This window comes from Drosophila navojoa, chromosome 5 (assembly GCF_054131105.1).
Source record: "Drosophila navojoa isolate 15081-1374.11 chromosome 5, UAZ_NAV_1.0, whole genome shotgun sequence".
Classification (NCBI taxonomy): domain Eukaryota; kingdom Metazoa; phylum Arthropoda; class Insecta; order Diptera; family Drosophilidae; genus Drosophila; species Drosophila navojoa.
The window spans coordinates 12,757,126-12,776,698 of NC_142893.1; the positions used below are offsets into that span (position 1 = coordinate 12,757,126).

A 19,573-nucleotide genomic window follows, 5' to 3' on the forward strand; every position below is an offset into this window, starting at 1 on the left:
GTCATTGTTATGCCACGACACTAGCGCTAACATCGCAATAAGTTATGAATTTGCGTTGAATAACTTAGAACTGTCCATAACAATAGTGCATACTTCTACGATGACCGAAATAAATAAAGTAAATAGTGCTGCAAATTATGCTATAACACAAACGTAACTCTTAGGCATGTGCTGTGTTCTGTTGAAACGGTAATAAAAATACTCGATAGATGGCGCCAGTTGCTTGGCTTAATTGGTTAATCGAATTTTTGAATTGTCATCGATATATATAACAGTTGGTTAACAGTCCAGAGCTGCAACGGCAGATCTCCGGTATACTCAACTTCGGCAGCGCAACGATCAGTCGAGTTTGAACTTCAACAGGTGTTAAAACGAATTCGTTACGAGAGAAGCGGTATTACTACTGCACACGAGATATCGGTAAAATCAGAAGTAACTGCTTCGCTTAACTATAAAAAAAAAAATCAAAATAAAACATATATTAATTAGCCATATACTCAACTTGTTGAGAACGTGACAAATAATTTAAATTCTAAAAAATCAGCTGAAAAGTTTCCATACACATACATGCATACGTAGTAATCTGTAGTGCTAGACAAAACCTTCAGATAAAGTTTGTGTTTGTTTTCGTTTTTGGATAACGTTTGTGTGTTTATTTTAGAGATCATATCAAAGTTTGGATTACTTCGCTTCATTCGAGAGCAACGTATTTTACGCAGCCCACAAACGCAAGGTAAGTGAAAATTGTAGGAAATATATACATATCTGAGTATTCATCTGCCAGACCACGATGCAAAATTGTTGGTTGCAAGTGCAGTTCAAGCCAGAGCCAGAGCTAGAGCTAGTAGACATTGAATTTGAATGAAAATGAGGGATGAGATTTCGTCATTTGCGGGCAAGCATATGGACCGCAAGTGCGACAGCAACAACATGCGAACTGAGATCAACAACAAGAGTTTACTCGCTCTATCGCACGTGTTTTCCCAAGTACGACGAGTCGCTCATGCACGAGTACGTGAGCGCGAGTATGCAAGTGAGTGTGAGCAAGCGGCTACGTGTGTGTGTGTGTGTGTGTATGAGTTTGTAGTTGTTTGTCGTCTACCTACCTGTGGCTTCATTACCTGCCCGCTGCTGCCTTTACTGTGCCATATCTACAATACACTAAAACACACACACACACACAGCAATATGTATGTGTGTGTAGTCGAACTAGTGAGCGTATTAATGACAAATAAATTTTCAACTTAAGTCGGCATTATCTAAGCATTCGCCGTTTTTTACCACTGAGCCAGCACTGGCCCAATTCTCGCCGCCAATTTGGCAGCTTTATCCACAAGAGGCCAACTGTAACCTCTCATAGTAAGCACTTACTTTCTTACACTCACCAATACAGACAAAGTCAGAAAAAGTGCAGCAGCCGCACGTCGTCTCCAGGTGAGATATGCGATTTGGCTTGCTCTGGCTCAGGCCCCGGCTATCCGTGGTAGACAAACATTTACAGTCAGCCATGGCTGAATCGCGCATTATTTTTAAAATGTGCCAAAGGCTTAGGGAAAAGAATAGATGCCCTTTCCGCAATACGAATTCGATATACTCTACTAAGAGTGTTTCTTAACACATTTCTTTTTAATTTAAAATGATTATTGAAACTAGTGAGGTACTTAATTAATATTTTACAAAGCTTGTATGCAAAAGTATAAAATAAAAATAAAATCAATTAAATTTAAAAGCTTTAATTTTACATACATTAAGTATTTTAATAAAATATGATAATTCATAATAAAAAAGCTATAGTAATTTAATTTATTTAAAACTAACAAACCTTAATGTTTATAGTCCGAAATAGGAAATTAATATTTTATATACTTGTTCACCCTTTTTCGCATGTCCGCTCAAAGGTAGCTTACACCTGTGTGTTTGTGTGTGTGTGTGTGCGTATGTTTGTTTGCGTGTGTAAATATATTGCATTACTCTTTTCCTCAAGAGTGCGATCAGTTGCGCAGTGTGATAGAGAGAGCAATAGAGTGAGAGAGAGAGAGAGAGAGAGAGCGAGAGGGAAGCGTGTAGAGAGGGGGGCAAGAAAAACCGGTAATGCATTCGAAAAGAAGTCACCTTCATATAAAACTCAACTCGTTGCCAAGTCGAGAGACAGAAGCATTGTAAACTCGACTAAAATATCGTAAGACCCGAGTGACTAGAGACCCGAGACCCGAGACCCGCGACTCAATGCCCTGAAGATTGGCTTTAGGCATTTCGCTGACATTCGCCAGGGACAGCAACGGCAACGGCAACGTCGACAGCAGCTGCAGCTGTCCCATTATCAGACCCGGAATGCTATCTATCTTACAGATGCGCAGTTATCGAGCCAACTCTGAAAGCTTTCTTTGCTGATGTGAGGGAATGCATTGAGCACCGAAAGGAATGTGGATTTGATCGAAAAAAGAAACAAACTCTATCGATCACAATATCAAATTCTGTCTACATCAATAATTCCAAACAAGTTTTTTCCCTTTAACTACAAATAAATACACATGTATTTATATGTATTTATGTATGTGTAATTATAACTATATGAGTTTATGCGTCTAGAATTTTTTATCAATTTCATGGGTGAGTGAAATATAACAAAACTTTTTTGTACATGCTCGTAAAGTATTGGGCTATATATCTATCTCTATATTGTATATATATGTATGTATGTATTGTGAGCAGATATGAATTTATGTGACTATACAAATATACATAAATACGTCATTTGGACACTTAAATGTGGAGGTGCGACATGATTACGTTAGCTATAGTCAACAACGTTCACATAGGTGTGTTGCAATTCCACGAATACTTTGAGTATTTTTTATGCAAATTCGAACACATTCGAGCCAATTACCTGGGCATGAGAGGAGGGGGAAGGGGGGGGGGGGGCAACGAGAGTGCAGAAAGTCCCCGCCAAGTGCGATATCTCTTTGAAATGCTCAGTATGCATTACTTTTCGAGTAGTGTCAAAAACATAGACCTTTCCATCATGTGTGCGGCGATAGATCGCCTGGGCTAGTGGCGACATTATCTTATCGCAACATGTTGCCATAAGCCGGCCCACAGATAAAAGATAACTAACTGGCTGGCAACGTCAACTCCGTCTCCATCTCCGAGTTTCGTGTGTCTGCCGAACTAATGAGGTCAGAGCACTGGGCTCTACGAGCGAGCTGCAGTGCTCTGGCCGCGCCCCCCGCCCCCTGCTCAATTGCAGTGGTAATTGAGTAGATGCCTAGGCTGTACTTGTGCCAACAGCTCTCATAAAGTAGTTAACAGCAAACAGTGTGTGGGGAGTAGGAGGAGCTAGGGGAGCAGGGGCGAGGGGCCAGGCTAGTTGAACTCCGCTTACGGAGGAGGGCAACAAATTGTGTGAGCTTTATGAACAGCTTAACGAATTCGTCAAAGTGCCAGACAAACATTTGGCTAAAAATTAAATGTTGTTCAACGAGCTTGCCACTAACAACACCAATTACAACAACAACAACAACAACAACAACGGCAACTGGCAGCTGTCGCTGCTTGTGTGTAGGCAAACTCGGTTAGATGTTTTCGCATTCATAAAATGGGTGAAAAAAAAAACAGGCAGACAGGCAAACTTAAGTGCTGGCACATGCGGCGTATGCGTAATGACAACTACATATACCCTGTAGAAATAGCAACAGGAATAGCAGCAGCAAGCAACTCAAATGTCTCTGGGATGCCTATAAAAATACGTCTTAATAGCATTTTTATTTTAACAAACATATCACGAATTTTCGCCAAAGCAAATGACGACAAAAAAAAAACAACAAAAAATCTATTCGACATGCAAACGAACTGGATTTTAATTAAATTATATATAGAACTTTTCGGGTGTTGTATATTATATAAGAAAAATATATATGAACATTATAAATTTAGGTTAAAATTGACTGAAGTTTGACTTATGTAAGTGCTACGCGGCTGGCTTAAAGAATAATCGTAGATAAGTAATAAAATATATACATACGTAATAGAAACGATCGAAGAGCTGTCGAATTATGTTTATATAGTAAACAAAATATGGAAGCTTTTTAAGCAGACTTCGTATGAGCTCAATGGGCTGCAATGAGCACTCGAACAAACTCCAGCTTGAGTTTCAATGTACAACACAATTATTCCATAAACAAATACAAACATTATTAGACAACAAAAAACTCCTAGCATATCTCATAGCTGAGCTGCCAAATGTATATTATTAACTGCTTTAGCTATTGTTGTTCTTGCCTAGTTAGCGAATCGGCGCATGACAATCATGCAAAAAAAAAAAATCCGATTCTTTAAATAACAATTTTCGAGTGATTTTGGAGTATTTTTGCAAATGATGTCATGTTTCCATATCAGATGCCGAAATTTAAAACCAATTGCAAGCGTCTATGATCGATTGAAGAGCGTATGAAACGTGTAGGAGCTAAATGCATTATACAGATAGTTTATTGCTCTAGCCTGGCCTAAGCGTGCTCGTTTGCCTAATTGAGCGTGAAATGTACATGGAGAACGCATTTTGCTATGACATTTACCTTAACCCTGACTCGAATCGATCAAGCCTGACCGACTGCAGAGCGCGATCGGCAATCGGCGATCAGAGATCGTTAATCAGCTGCGGTACTATCTTGCGGCTCTCTGTCAAACCAGATGCCATTCTCCACCACGCCGGCCACGGATCAGATCAAGGCAAGTGACAAAACCAAACGCTGCATATCGCATGCCATGCAATGCCATGCATGCCCCATGACGCAGTCTTAACATACTTTGGAGCTGGCTATTGGTGCCACCATAATTGAATTTCAATTGCAACGGATCTTAACTTTCACTGTCTAACTGTGTGCGTAGGGTGAATAGAGAAATAGAGAGAGAGAGAGAGAGAGAGGGAATGAAAGGGAGAGAGACATAGACCATATGCATAGAAGGTATGAAAAAGTGCTTGTATTCATATACTCGATTGGAATTGGAAAACATATTGGGGCAGTATATCATCTAATTAGGTCTCATAGCTATGATCGATCATCAGTTAAGCCTCGATTGCTCAACTGCCTCAACTTTTCCTAATGCTATCAACAATGTCCACTATATCTTTGGCCTGCGCTTATATAAATGCATTTCTAAACTCTCTACCATCTAATATATGATATAGCTTTAAAAAGTTGCTTTTATTTGGTCTAAAATCTCTTGGATTTGATCAAAAACAGTTCGAATTGAAATGTCAATTTATGTAAATGCTTTCACAGCACAGATCATGACAAATGCATAAGCTAATATATTTTATTTAGTGTCTGCCTATGTGTGTGTGTGTCTATGTGTATTAGTCGCAATCATAAATTACGTATAAGGCCAATAACAACAACCAGAAACAGAGACGGCAGCTCGACTTGGCACGGCATATCTGGCTGTCTGGCTCTCTGTCTGTCTGTCCGGCTGCGTTTGTGGTCTGTGTTTGCTGGCTGATGGCTAATGAAATGCAACGATTTTGATTTGCCCAACGCAGATCCAGACGCGGCCCAAAAAGTGAGTCAGACTGAAGTGAGCAGAGCTGCAGCAGAGGGGGAGGGAGGGAAGGCAGAGAGCACTGTCTGTGGAGCCGGCATGCAGCAGCAGCTACGTGGTTGGTACGAGGAATGTGGACGTGGCCAGCGTTTTGTGTTGGATTAAGTTGTTGTTGTTGTTGTTGTTTCAGTCTGACTGCAAATGCGGTTGGAGCAGTGGCTCCGACTGTGGCTCAGTCTGTTGGTTCTGCCTTGGTTTGTTTTGGGCTGCGGCGCACGCCTGCGCTTGCAGCTACAAAAAAAACCACAGCAACAACAACAACAACTCACATTTCAGATTCCATTTGCTGCACTTAATTAATTCAGAGATCGACGAATTTGTGTTTCATGTTCGGTCGGCATTCAACTTCGCAGCATGGCAAAGCAATGGCAATCTGGCCAGGTAAGGGCAGGGCCAGCGAATTTGAATTTTAAGACCTCGCTGCGATAATAATGTCAGCAATTTGACAAGCGCTAAGCCAATGCTAGCCAATTGGCAGAACATTTTCATATCTGCGCCCGATGGCGTCAATCGTCGTCGTCGTCGTCGTCGTCGTCGTAAGTATTGAGTGCATTGAGTGCGAGTATTAGCACGTTGACAGTTTCATGAGCTCAATGGCGTTAAAGCCCCCCATGCCATCTCATAGAGAGACGACGACTACGTGCCGACAGCCCAGTCAAGTGCGATGGCTGCTTCGTCTCTGGCTCCCCTCCACATAAACAAAGGCAGTCACAATTTCATATGGAGAGCCTGGGCTATGAGTCGAGTCGAGCCGAGTCGCGTCGAGTCGAGTCGAGTGCAAAGTTGAGTTTGTGTGAACTGAAAACTCACACTCAGGTGTGGAAAAGGCAACAGTGAAAACTATTTTGATGCAGGGCAAGCGGAGAAACTTCAAAGCGATCAAAGTGTGGGCGGCGGAATTGGTGGGCGGAAGGGTTGGAGGGGCCTCTCATTCTACGTCAGCCCGAGATTCTTTCAAGTACACGCTAATGAACCGCTGATCTGAGCCGTAAGGAACTGAGAGCCGGTTTTTGGCAGTTACTTAATTTATGCTCTGCTTCCTGCCAATAATACTATATATATGCGTATGGCTGCGAATGATATTAAGTAAAACAAAGCGCGATCATATGGGGCGCTTAATATGGCTATATGCAGCCGCAACTCGTTAACTGTCTGGCCAGCAATTACGGCCCACAAGGCAAGGAAACAAACATAAATTGTGCATTAAGCTGACGAATATTGAAATCAACTTTCTGATAACAAGCAAATGCCACCAAAAAAAGAAAATATGTATATATATCGGGGAAAAAATGCACCTGAGCAGCTCCTGCACAGCTCCGATAACAGAAGCGAGCAACCAACTCCCTTTATCAGCATAAAAAAAAAGAAATAAATAAAAAAAAAATGAAGAGTTTTGAAGCACAAAAATGCTGGGCAATTGAAATTTTAAGCTCGATTAATCACATGTCTAGCGGGCCATGGACTTCCACAGCGCGGGATCATTCAACGATAAGCAAAGCCTCTGTGTTGACAGCTGCCCAGAGTCTTTGTCTCATAAACAGATACTCGTATACTATATACATACGTACATATGTTTATTTACCTTACATTGCTATTGTATATATGTATATAGCCCTCTCTCTCTCTCTCTCTCTCTCTCTCTCTCTCTCTCTGCACTCAAAGTTGTTTTGTCAGCAAAATGCAATTTTCTTCCTCGTCGATTGCAGTTCTTACTTAAAGCCAACCTTTATATACATATATAAATACATATATGTATGCTTTTTTATGCTTCTCAATCAGCTCTTTCATCCCGATTAATTGCAGAAATTTTTGGCAATTTCATCAATTGCATCCACTCAGAAATTCCATTAAAGCTTGACCTAAATTGTCAATAATATTTATTATTGCATTTTTCAAGCCTTTAACCACGCAACGAAAGCGTATTTCGAGTGCTATAATAGCCATTTAGCCAAGAATGTTTTCAAAATAAAATATTGCAAAATTCACGTATTATTGAACTATAATTAACATATTTCTATTGCATCATCTATTTTGTAACAATTTTATGCTTGAAACGTCATTTTATTAAAGCGATTTATTCATTTAATGTTATTTATTTTTGTGTATACTTTATTCTCTTATTAATTTTGTTTATTATTTTATGTAATATTTATAATTTTACTTATGAATTTATTTATTTTATTTTAACAAATTTTTATTTTATATATTTAATGCTATGTATTTTTTTAAGTTTATTAAGTTTATTTTATTTTTTTTAATTTAAAATTTTAATTTATTTTGCTGTTAAATATTTTTTTATTTTCTGTTATTAATTTTTTTTTTAAATATTTTTTTATTTTAATTAAATATGTTTTCTATTAATAGCATAAATTAATTACTTCGATTATATTCTCATTCATACATTACAATAATTTTTATAAAACAGATTTATTTAGATATTTTGTTGAAAATAGCAAAATAAATAAAAAACAAAATTAACAAAAATAAATAAACAAATTGAAAACATATTTTAGAAAATTAAAATAAATTAAAAAACATAATTTATATTTTTATTGCTCATATATATATTTATTGAAAATTAAAATAAATTAAAAAACATAATTTATATTTTTATTGCTCAAAGTGCTTTGAACTCGAGCTCAAACTAATTGTTTATGTATTTTTTGACCTCGTTTCTTGTTCTTACTTAAAGTTTGTCTAGTTACTAAAGTATTTTTATGTCTTATAAAGAATTATTTTGCTTGATTATGACTTATTCTATTTTTAGCTATTCGCATTAATAATCAGAATATTTTTATTAAAACTGGATTACGACGTAACAAGTTTGTAAAATGTTTGCTAGCCTCTATACATGTGAAACTTTTAATTAGAAATGTGTTTAATGTGTTGCACAAGTTCAATGTAGGTTTTTTATCGAGAGAAGATAGAGCTAAGAGAGAGTAGAGAGAGAGAGAGAGATGAATGATTGTTTGTTAGCTAGCTGAAAACACGCACGTGCCATTATTATTAAATAATTTTTGTTCATTAGCTTTGCTTAGCACATTGCTGGCTCCGCTAGGCATTTATATATGTGAGTATATATGGGCTGTATAATGTCGTTCCAACGAATTCGGATTGCGCGGCCACTGTTTATGGCACTTTTTAAATTCAGCACATGTCTGCTAATCATGAAGATCATCGTCAACAGAGAGCTCGGCCCAGCAGCAAATGTCGCCAGCTCGAATAGACGAGATTAGCTTCAGCTTCAGCTGTGTCTGAGCAGAGTTATTTTTTTTTTTGGTGTTTCACTGTTTGCAAAGTAAATGGAAATTGTTTTACTCAGAATTCAAAAACTCGAAAAAATCATCTTTGGGCCTGGCTTACGGCTTTGGCTTGGTTTGACTTCGCTTGACTCCGACGCTGGCTCGGAAGGTCTGTGACGTTTTTTATTTTTTTTCGGCATCGACAGCAGCTGCTCGAGAGTTGACTGCGGTCACCGCTGCTGCTGTTGCTGTTGCTGTTGCTGCTGCTGCTGCTGTTGCTGTTGCTGCTCCAAGTCGCAATTTCCAGTCGAAAACCAGTCTGGCCATCTCTTAAAGCCGCTTTTGTTGTTGTTATTGTTGCGGCCACTCAACAGTTTCCCCCTTTTTCTCTGAGTGTGTGTGCGTATGTGTGGTCAAATGTCGGCATTTTTTTTTTTATGTGCACGCCTTGAGCAATTTTTCCATTGTGTGAGCATGTTGTCGTTATATGCTTCTGCAACTCTCATATAAAACAGTTTTTAGTGCAAAACTTAACGTCGCAGAAATGATGAGCCGCAGCCGAAATAATGAATAAACATGCAGGCATACAGATATATTATATACATAGTCAGTATATGGTAGCTATATACTGTATATAACATCAGTCAAAAGTCATTCCATGCATTTGGCATTTCAAGTTGAGAACTGATCTATATTCATAGTTATCTATATGATACGTAATGCGATATTAAGTTGCAATCAGCCCCGTTTTAATAACAAATAACAACTGAAATATCACGCAGTCTGTGGCTGCTAATGAACTGTCAATAAACGGGATTAAGTCGTGATCAAGGTGCGCCAAAAACCTGAAAGCTAAGCACAGTTCCACAACTGCGTATAGAGAGAATATGAGTTCTCATTATTTGGGTATGTAATGAGAGAATTTATGCCTCATGTTTAGCTGTCTGAGTTGTGGAAGATAAATAAGACTTCGTATATGATACGAAGAAGTTAAAACTTCTAGCTGAACATATTCAAAGTAAAGGCAACTCTGACAACTGAAGGGCCTATCATATAGGGTGCTTAAAGTCGGCTTAGTATGATTACGTAACGCCTAGCCAGAAGACAACTTTGACAGTTGTTCGACAGATCGTAGAAGGTACTGATCAGTATTCTTTAGCTGTAACTGAGAAACGAACGATGTAATGGTACGCCCAATATGGAAACTATTCTATAGCTATTCCCATGAAGTCTTCCATTTGTGTTGCAGATAGCAAATATTTATATCACATTATTCTAGAGAATATAAAACGGATTCTGGAAAAGAAAGTTAAATAGATAGACTTTGCTGATGCCTAACCCTCTTGAATATAACTTTATTCTATAATTATTAATCATATTAGATTATATAAAATAGCAAGTATAACTAGAAAATTTAGTATTTATTTCATGTCTTTATGATCTGCTCCAAATATCTTAACTGTTGAGAACTCTTCAAACAATCTTCAATCAATCTCAACTTCTAACAATCTGTACTTCAATATCTCCGCCTCTACATCATTCAGCTCCGTTAAACTCCATTTAAAGTCTTGTTAATCTCCGACATATAAAAATTTCCGTCGTGTTTCAATAAATTTTAGAAAGGCGCCTGAAATATGTGTCTTACATGAAATCACCCTCGTTTCAACAACATTGCCAAATTACTTCCGCTGTAGTTTTTTTTTTCTGTTCCTCAATGTTTTTTGTTCTTTCTTAATCTCAAAGGAAGAATATATGGTGTCCTTAGCATTGTCTGCCTGCTGTGTCTGCCGGGGCGAACACATGCTGAAAAGGTGACTCGAATCTCATTTCACTTCCTGCTCAAAAGCAAATACATCGCATACCCTGGCTATTTTTAACGTGACAACAGCTCAATCGAGATCACCAAGCACCCACGCATGTGTGTGTGTGTGTATGTGTATCTCTCTCTCTCTATCTCTCTCGCTGTCTCTCTGTGTGTATTTCGTATGAATTTCAGTTTGGGTTCAAATGCTAAAAACTTTTGAAATTTTAAGCCACTGTCAAGGTGAAACTACCTAGAGTCGAGCTGTTGCCTCTCGGCTCTCGACTCTCGACTCTTGGCTCTGTTCACAGTTCAAGTCGCAGAGGCCTTGTGACGCATACGCAGATCTCTGAGCGCCGATCTCAACTGAATAGCAACTGTTACCAATTTCCAATTTTACCATTTCTTTGGCCCATTTATCATGTCGTCACGGGCTGTCTATAGGGCGCACCCAAAAGCTAATGCTGATAACTTTCATGGGGCAGTCACCAGCAGCTGCTGCTCCACATGCCATGTCGGCGACAGATGACATTTTGTTGTTGTCTCCTCGGCTCGCTCGGCTGTTTGTAATATGAAACTGTTTTTGGCTGGGGCACGAATGCGGGTGCCAGCCGAAGCCACATGGGAAATGCCTATCGGCCGGAGGGATCGTTCGATCGACCGACCGATCGACCGACCGCAGTCTGTTGACAAACCCAGTCAGACGCCAAATGCCTGATTAAATAAATAACTGAAAATTCGAGCCCATCGATTTTCTCTTCGAACAAAATGCAGTTTTGTCAATAACTTTTTGTTTTTGGTAAGACGATACTTTGTCTTTTGGCCATAACTGTGATCTATGAATTTCCGGAATTAACGGTCCGATACCCTTAAATGTTATATAAATATGTTAATAAAGTTCAAGCTGTGCTGCAGCCCATAAAATGAAACAAATATTTAGCTTTAAAATGTTATTAGAGAAACCTGGCCGAAGAATTATTTCACTGGGAATGTTTATTTGAGCTGCTCGCGCTGAGGTAAACAATATCACAAATGTTGCTATTCAGGAAACAAATACCAAGTATGCATCAAGTATTTGCTTGAGTGTTCCATATCTCTGAGCTAGAAGTGCTTCAATGAAAGAAAGTTAAAATAAAAAGCGTGTTTGCTTCGGCTGGCGTTGACTTCCGTGCCTGGCGAGTGTTTGTCTATTAAATAAATATTATTAACCGGCTTGAGGCCGAGCTAGTATGTGTATCAGGCCAAGTTAATTATATGCGAAACACAAAAATCCACTCGATTCTATTTACTCATATCATCCAGCCACATAACGCGAGAGCAAAGCAGATTAATGCGACGCATGCCAAGCGCAAACAGCAACAGGTTCACCAAGGCAGGGGGCGGTGCGGGGCGGTGCGGGGCGGTGCGGTGCGGTGCGGTACGGTAGTTCAGGGCTTGACCGAAGCGCGTATAAGGTTGACAGAGCTATCGAAGCTAGTAGACTACGAATCGCATTAACACACTCGAACAATACATATGGAGTATATTGATGAATTGGTTGACTCATGATTTCCGACTCGCCGTTGATTTGCATACACGTCGCTAGTATGGCCAGGGGCGGTACCGGTTTAATTTGATTTGATTTAGCCAAGCTAAACTTGAACGCAATCCAGCAGCGAGTTTATTGCAATGGCAAATGGAATTAATTATGGTATCGTGTCGACGTATACGGCGCCTATGATCACCTACAGTCAGGCTCAGAGATAGAGCAGAGAGAGAGAGAGAGAACGAGAGAGAGAGAGATAGGCGCAGCTCATCGTGAGTCGATGAAAAGCTACGGCAATAGGCCCGCCTAAGACCTAAACACGTTTAAAGCCATTGCCGGTACAAAGAGCCAGACATATACATATATACATGCATATACCTATATACTATATATATCTGTAACTGCATCTGCATCTGTAACTGTATCTGTGACTGCACTCAGCCGCTTTGACGCCCACGCAAACGTTTTTAGCCTGGCTCAGAGCAATCTCATGGATACACGCAGATAACTATCTAACTGCAGCTCGAGAGAGCTAGGTGTGTGTGTGTGTGCATTCGTATGTCTAATTAAACAAGCGTGTATCTACATACAAACATACAGACATACATACATATATATGCATAGAGATAGATATAGTATAGCCACTCAATATGGTCATACATTATAGATAAATGTCATTTTTGTTTAGCTTTAAATTGCGCATTTGCATTTGCAAAAATACAAAAATATATATATACATATGTGTGTATATATGTATGCATGTGTAAGGCAACAAATATTCCTGCTATTCGCGTTTTGCCTGCCCTACTAAACAGCGAATTGAACTTAAGAGTTGTTTGTTTACCAGACTCTGATAAACACACACACATAGTACATACATACACATAGATATAATGTCCGAAAAAGTCGTGCAAAGACCATTGGGAATTGGGTTCACTGAGAGAGTGAGATAGATAGAGAGAGAGAGAGAGAGAGAGAGAGATGATAGAGAGGAAATATGATCACTGCTTGGGTCGAGTGCTTGGCTTTTTATTGGCTGGACTCACACACACACAAACACACACACACACACACAGCGTATACAAATGTCATTTCAGAGTAATGCCTATGCATATTTATTCATATGTTTATGGCTCTGGTCTGCGTGCCAAGCGCCTTTTGCCATACGAGAAACTAGAAATCTAACACGAGTTTCCCAATTGTCGTTAATAGTTTTTGGCCTGCGGCTGGAACACGTCTCTCTATAATTGACAATCTAAATGCATATACAACTATATGCATGTATGTATGTGTGTGTGTGTGTGTATATAAATGTTAATGCCCTTTGACAGCATTCGAAGCTAGATAACTTATCAATAGTTCATTCGTTTCGATTAGATGTTATATAAGCCAGAACAGGAAATAAAAAAGTCAAGTAAATCTTTATTCACATAAAATGACCAAAAGTAGCTGGAAATATTCCAGTACCCCAAGTACTCATATCCGACTTTCTTTAAGCGAACTCAGGTGGGAAAGTACCTGGAGCTGCAATTGCTTAAACTTTTTGGCAAACAACTGAGTAACAAATTGAAAATATCTAAAGATTCATGCGTTGTTTATCAACGGACACTCGCTGATAAGTAAATAGTTCCAGAGAAGAAACGAAAAATATTAAAAACTGAGTAAAATTCCCCCGTAAAACTGGTCACCCAATCTCGGAGTCGCAGAGTTGAGTATTCCATTCCATGATGTCAACTCTACCCAGTGGTAGGCAGATGCTAATTGAGTTTATCAACAGAAAACCGATGCACGTCAGCAGCTCCATATTAGCCGGATGCTGAGATCAGTGTATGGCATACAGAGATCGTCTGCCTACCTCTTAAAGAGCTCGATCCGCACTGCGCATTGCCAGTGTACTCATATCGCGAGCTATCGAGCTGTTGATTTAATAAACGTTTTGTGGTTATCTCTCTGGTGGGTGGCGATAAGATAAGTTGTCGTATTGCTGGCATTCCTGGTATCGGAATGAGTTCCATGGGCACATTATGTGCAGCTAGAGGAAATAGACTGAAACACTTACCTGCATCTACTACATTTATATAATTTCTCCATCTCTCGCTCTGTCATCCATTGCAGTTAACGAGCAATAAGAATGGGTCGCCAGGCGAGACTGGTGTTGCTGCTGGTCATCTCACTGGGTGTTCTGCATGTAAGTCACTCGAGTGAGTCCGCGGCGACAGTTAAAGCAGCCAAGGTGCTGGCTGATGATCAGCTGAGCAATGAACTGTTCTCCGAGGAGGAGCTGGATGCCAAGAAGGCAGCCATCAAGATATCCACGCCCAAGGTGAAGGAGACACCGCTGGATACGACCACGGCCAAGGCCAAGAAGTCGGAGGTTAGCGAGGAGACACTCAAGGACTTGATGGAGGCGGCCAAGCATTACGAGAGCCTGGCCGAGGATCCGCGCTACAACAAAATGCTGCCGGATCGCCTGAAGCCAGAAAATGCCACCGTCAGCAAGAACAGCACCGAGGAGAGCTACGAGTACGATGACAACTATGAGTACGATGCATACAATTACGACAGCTCCGAGAATGAGGAGGACGAGCAGGATGTCAAGGAGACGACGAGCGCGCGGCCCAAAAAGGCCAAGCCGTCCAAGACGACCACGCCCAAGCTGCATCCCATTGAGGAGAATACCTCCAGCAAGCCCAAGGTAGCACTGCTCCACTGCCCTTCGCCTTATGTATTCTAATTTCTGTTCTCTTCCAGCCCAAGAGCAGCAAGGATATTAAGGAGAATGTGAATGACAACGCCATTGACAGCGAATATGAATATGATGATGACGACGATGACGATGACGACGATGATGACGATGAGTAAGTGAGCGATAGCAAATGAGCTCATGAAGCACTTTATCTATATATATGGCAATGGCCATGCGTAGCTTGAGTTCTTTTCCATGTTCTGTACAAATTGAATTCTACTTCCAGTTCCGACGAAGATGACGAAGTGGACAAGATGGCGGACGAGGAGGAGGTTACCTTCAGCGAGAACGTGCCATGCCCCAGATATTGCACCTGCTCGCGCAACATCAACAGCTACCTGGTGGCCACCTGCAGCAGGTGTGTAAATAGATCAATCCGTTGCACTTTTGACCTTCATATCAATTGACCCTTTGATTTTTTAGACTGGATTTGGGCACTCAGAAGTTCGGCTCGGATATTACCGACTTGGTGGTCACAAATGTGGGTCCCAAATATCCCATCTTGCTGGGTCCCAAGTTCTTCCAGAAGCTGGGCCTGAAGTTCGTGGCCTCCATCAAGATCGCCAATTGCACCGTTGAGTATGTGGACGTAGAGGCGTTCCATGGCCTGGACGATCTCTATGCCGTCAACATGACTGATGTCGGCCTGGGCATCATTAGCCCCGATACCTTCGCTCAGAACAAGAAGCTGCGCATGGTGACCGTTTCCGGAAACGATCTGAGTCTCATGTCCACGTTCCATTACTTGCTGAAGGTATGCTGGGGATGATCTTTGAATATATTTCGGTTCTCTATTCACAATTCACTTTCCATTTTAGTCATCCAGCATTGAGGAGCTGGACTTTTCGCGCAACAACCTCGGGGAACTGAACCCAACCGCCTTCTCGATGCTCTCCAACATTGTCTACATCAATCTGTCGCAGAACAACTTACAGCAGATACCCGAGAAGGTATTCGCTTCGGTTGAAACAATCGAGGAATTGGATCTGTCCTACAACGCGCTGAAGGAGCTCCCAGCCGGCGCCTTTAACGGCACATCTCTATCGATACTGCACCTGAAATATAACACATTCACGGGCGATCTGCACTTCGGTGTGCCCGAGCTGCAGCAATTGGACCTGAGCTTCAACTCTATTGTCCATGTGCATCACACCATGTTCGAGAAAATGCCTGGCCTGACGAATCTGAACCTGAAGGGCAATGGCATTACCAAGATTCAGACAGACTCGTTCATGACGCTCAAGAGCCTGCGCCACATTGATTTGTCGATGAACGAACTGGACCAGGTGTCCAGCATGTTGTTCTTCAAGAACTCAGAGCTTGATGTCATCCGCTTGAACGATAATCCCCAGCTGAGCCAGCTGCCAACTGACGGCTTCTTGAGCTACAACGGCTACTTCACGGTGTACTACTTGGACCTCTCGAACTGTGCCATCGGCGCTCTGGGCCACAAGACCTTCTCCACCATGCCGCACCTGACGACACTGAAGATGGCCTGGAACAATATCAACAACTTGCCACGCGACACGTTCGCCAGCCTCACCAAGCTCATCGACTTGGACTTGAGCAACAATCTGATCACCCAGTTGGACGAGCTCGTCTTTAGGGAAAACAATGAGCTAACCAAGCTGAACCTGGCTGGAAATCCCATCACCAAGCTGTCTGTGCATCTCTTCAAGCCGCTCCGCCAGCTGCGTTCCCTGGACGTGAATGACTGCGAGCTGACATCGTTGCTGACGGACAAGGAAGCCGGCGTAGGCTATCCGTTCTTCGAAACGTTGCGTACCTTCAATGCCTCCGGCAATTTGATCAAGCGCATTGCCACCTCAGACATTAAGAGCTTCAAGGATCTGCGCTCGTTGGATATAACCCACAATCCGCTGAAGTGCGACAACGACTTCCAGGACTTCATTAGCTATGTATCGCTGCACACGCAGACAATGCCCAAGAAAATGGTAACGATGAGCAATCTGGAGGACATCGCCTCGCTCATTGAAATCGAGACTCAAGTTGGTTGGACGCAGCTCGCACAGGAGGTGTGCAAGCACAGCAACAGCTCAAGCGATGGCGAGGAGGATCTTGAGAGGCGCATCGAGGAGAACGAGAAGAAGCTGGACGACGATGAGAAGAAATTGCTGAGTGTCCTGGACAAGAGTGTTCTGGATAAGAGTAAGCTAAGCAATATGCAGAAGATCATGAAGGGCTCGGCTAACGCTGACGACGACAAGGAGAAGGAGAAGGAGAAGGACTCGGACAGCGTCGAGGAGGAAGACCTGAACAATGGCGGCGAGGAGAAGGAAGACGCCGACAAAGAATACGACGACGACAGTGAAAGCGAATATGATGATGATAGCGACAGTGAAGACGAGGAGGAGCCAATCAAGAAGAGCGACAAGGCAAAGGCCGTCAATGCGGTCAAGAAATATATCGAAACCGAGCTGAAGCCCAAGATCAAGGACCACGGTCTGAAGGTCGAGGAAGTGGATTTGTCCAAGGAGACCAAGGAAAAATTCTTCATTGGTAAGTCGAAGATTTTCATCTAATTTTACTATCTCAGTCCCTAATGCATTGCAATTGCAGATAAATTCGGCCTCGACAGCGACGAGCTGAACAGCGACGAGGAGGAGATCATTATTGAGCGCGGTCGCATCTACTACAACAGCTCCAACTTCCTAATACCAACCATCTTGGCGGTCACCTGCCTGGTGGTCATCCTGATGGGCCTGGCCAAGCTGGTCGCTTTGGTACTGCGCAAGCGCGGCGAGCGCTATCGCATGGCCATACTGGCATCGAAGAACTCCTTCGTGTATCAGAAGCTCAGCGAGGATATTGTGAAGCCGACTACCAGCAAGGAGCCAAAACAACCAAAGGTGCACCGATACGCGCCAATCAATCAGGTCTAAGTCCGTATCGCACGCAGCGAGCAGCTCCCAAGGCTTCGTTTCGCCTCTTTGTTGGGGCGGACGGGGGTGGAGCGCGGTGGTCAAGTGTGTTGCGCTGTTTTTTTAATTTATAAGTTAACTCATAGTTGAGCACGTGGAAAATTGCAGAAACAAACGAAAAGAGCAAATCAGCAACAGGTCATCAAATACAATAATAAAATAACCAAAAGCCATTTCGACTGCGACTCAAACACCAGCTCGAGGCAGGTCGAAACGTTTCGTCGAGGAGCAGCAGGCGGAGCGCGTGAAAAGTATTAGCTAAAAAGAAACAAACGAAACAAAAGAAACAAAAAGAAAACTGAAAGAAATACTGAAATACTTCCCCACTATAATATCTAATTATGTATTCGATATAGCAAATAGGTGTTGTTCTAATGCAGCGAGGGCAAAGGGCAGAGATCGGTCAGCAACCCGTTTCTAGAGCAACGGACACTTAACTGATTGAGTTGCCGTACTCCATATATATATATTTCCATATCCTGTTGACAGATGTCAGATTTTTTGTATACTTTTCTGAAACAGATTTGAAGATTTAGTGCCATTTTGCCGAAATTCACATGCATAATAAAGTCATGAGAGATGAGAAAGAGAGAGAAGATAATTAATACAAATAATAATAATAATTATACAAAAATGAAAACAGTTGGGCAAAACATGGATATATATATCTGTAGATCTGAACCTGTTACAACTCCTTAAAAAAGAACTTTTGATTTGAAAGCTGGGCAAGATAAGTGAACGCAGAGCATATTAATTACTACGTTAAGTCTTTTATTATTATGATACTATCAATCCAATCAATTTGAATGTTGAACTTGCAAATATATTCTGAAATCAATAAATTATTTTAACCAAAACGAACTTAATCTTTACATTGTATTCTAGTACGACTAAATATAATACAAATATTTACTTATTTATGAATTGGACGTGGATCGACTAATTGTATATCAAATAAACATTTTTCTTCAATTTTTTATCAATTTCACACTCTGCATCTTTTTATTGTTAAGCAATCAAGAGTCTACTCTCTTATTACTTTGGCACACAGGGTACACTCCATCGTGATTGTTTACGTTTCAAATTTAGCTTTTGCCAAAATCTCTGTGTGAGCTCTGCAATCTCCTGTTCCCTCTGCAGATCCTCCGCAGTCTGACGCCACATTTTCTCGAATCCACTGTCGCACGGACTGCCGATCTGATTGTGTTGAAATAGTTTGCCAATGCCAGTTGATTCGTGCTGCAGTCGCAGCTCATCGGCTATATCCAACCACATACGGTCGAATTCCTTATCAAATGTCTTGCCCTCAAATTTGCACTCACAGCTGTAGTCGCACATTGAACAATATAACGTATGTATATATAGTCGAAAATTATATTTCACAACAAATATGCTTGCATAATTAACCAATGTCAATAGTCAACTGAATGCCTCCTCGATGCATGCATCTCCTTCACGAACCCAATTTTCAAATATGCTGCCTCTGCAAATACTCAAATGGAAGTTCAAGAGAAGGCGAGCTTGTGTGTGTATGTGTGAGTGAGTGAGTGAACATGATCTGCTCAGAGTTTGTTTACTTTAGGAAAGAGTACAATTTGGACAATATTGTTTGTTGAGCTATGGCAAAATTATTCTTATACAAGAGAAACTTGAGCTATTCAACTTAAATCAAAAAATTCTAAAAACTGTTATATGAGTTAGTAATTAAAATAAGCTTATAGT

The 19,573-nt window shown here is 41.1% G+C and overlaps 2 protein-coding genes across 2 annotated transcripts; one reads left to right on the plus strand and one right to left on the minus strand.

Moving 5' to 3' along the window:
* The first annotated feature begins 275 nt into the window (after positions 1-275).
* Positions 276-18,708, plus strand: Gp150 (leucine-rich repeat domain-containing glycoprotein 150). Its single transcript, XM_089262699.1, has 8 exons — positions 276-420; positions 662-733; positions 14,279-14,858; positions 14,915-15,021; positions 15,136-15,267; positions 15,333-15,663; positions 15,728-17,429; positions 17,490-18,708. The coding sequence occupies exons 3-8, from the start codon at positions 14,295-14,297 to the stop codon at positions 17,810-17,812; spliced, it is 3,159 nt and encodes a 1,052-aa protein (XP_089118825.1). The 5' UTR covers positions 276-420; positions 662-733; positions 14,279-14,294; the 3' UTR covers positions 17,813-18,708.
* Positions 18,602-19,481, minus strand: LOC108658770 (uncharacterized). The gene has a single exon (XM_018111421.3). The coding sequence runs from the start codon at positions 19,187-19,189 to the stop codon at positions 18,887-18,889; it is 303 nt and encodes a 100-aa protein (XP_017966910.2). The 5' UTR covers positions 19,190-19,481; the 3' UTR covers positions 18,602-18,886.
* Positions 19,482-19,573: the final 92 nt, after the last annotated feature.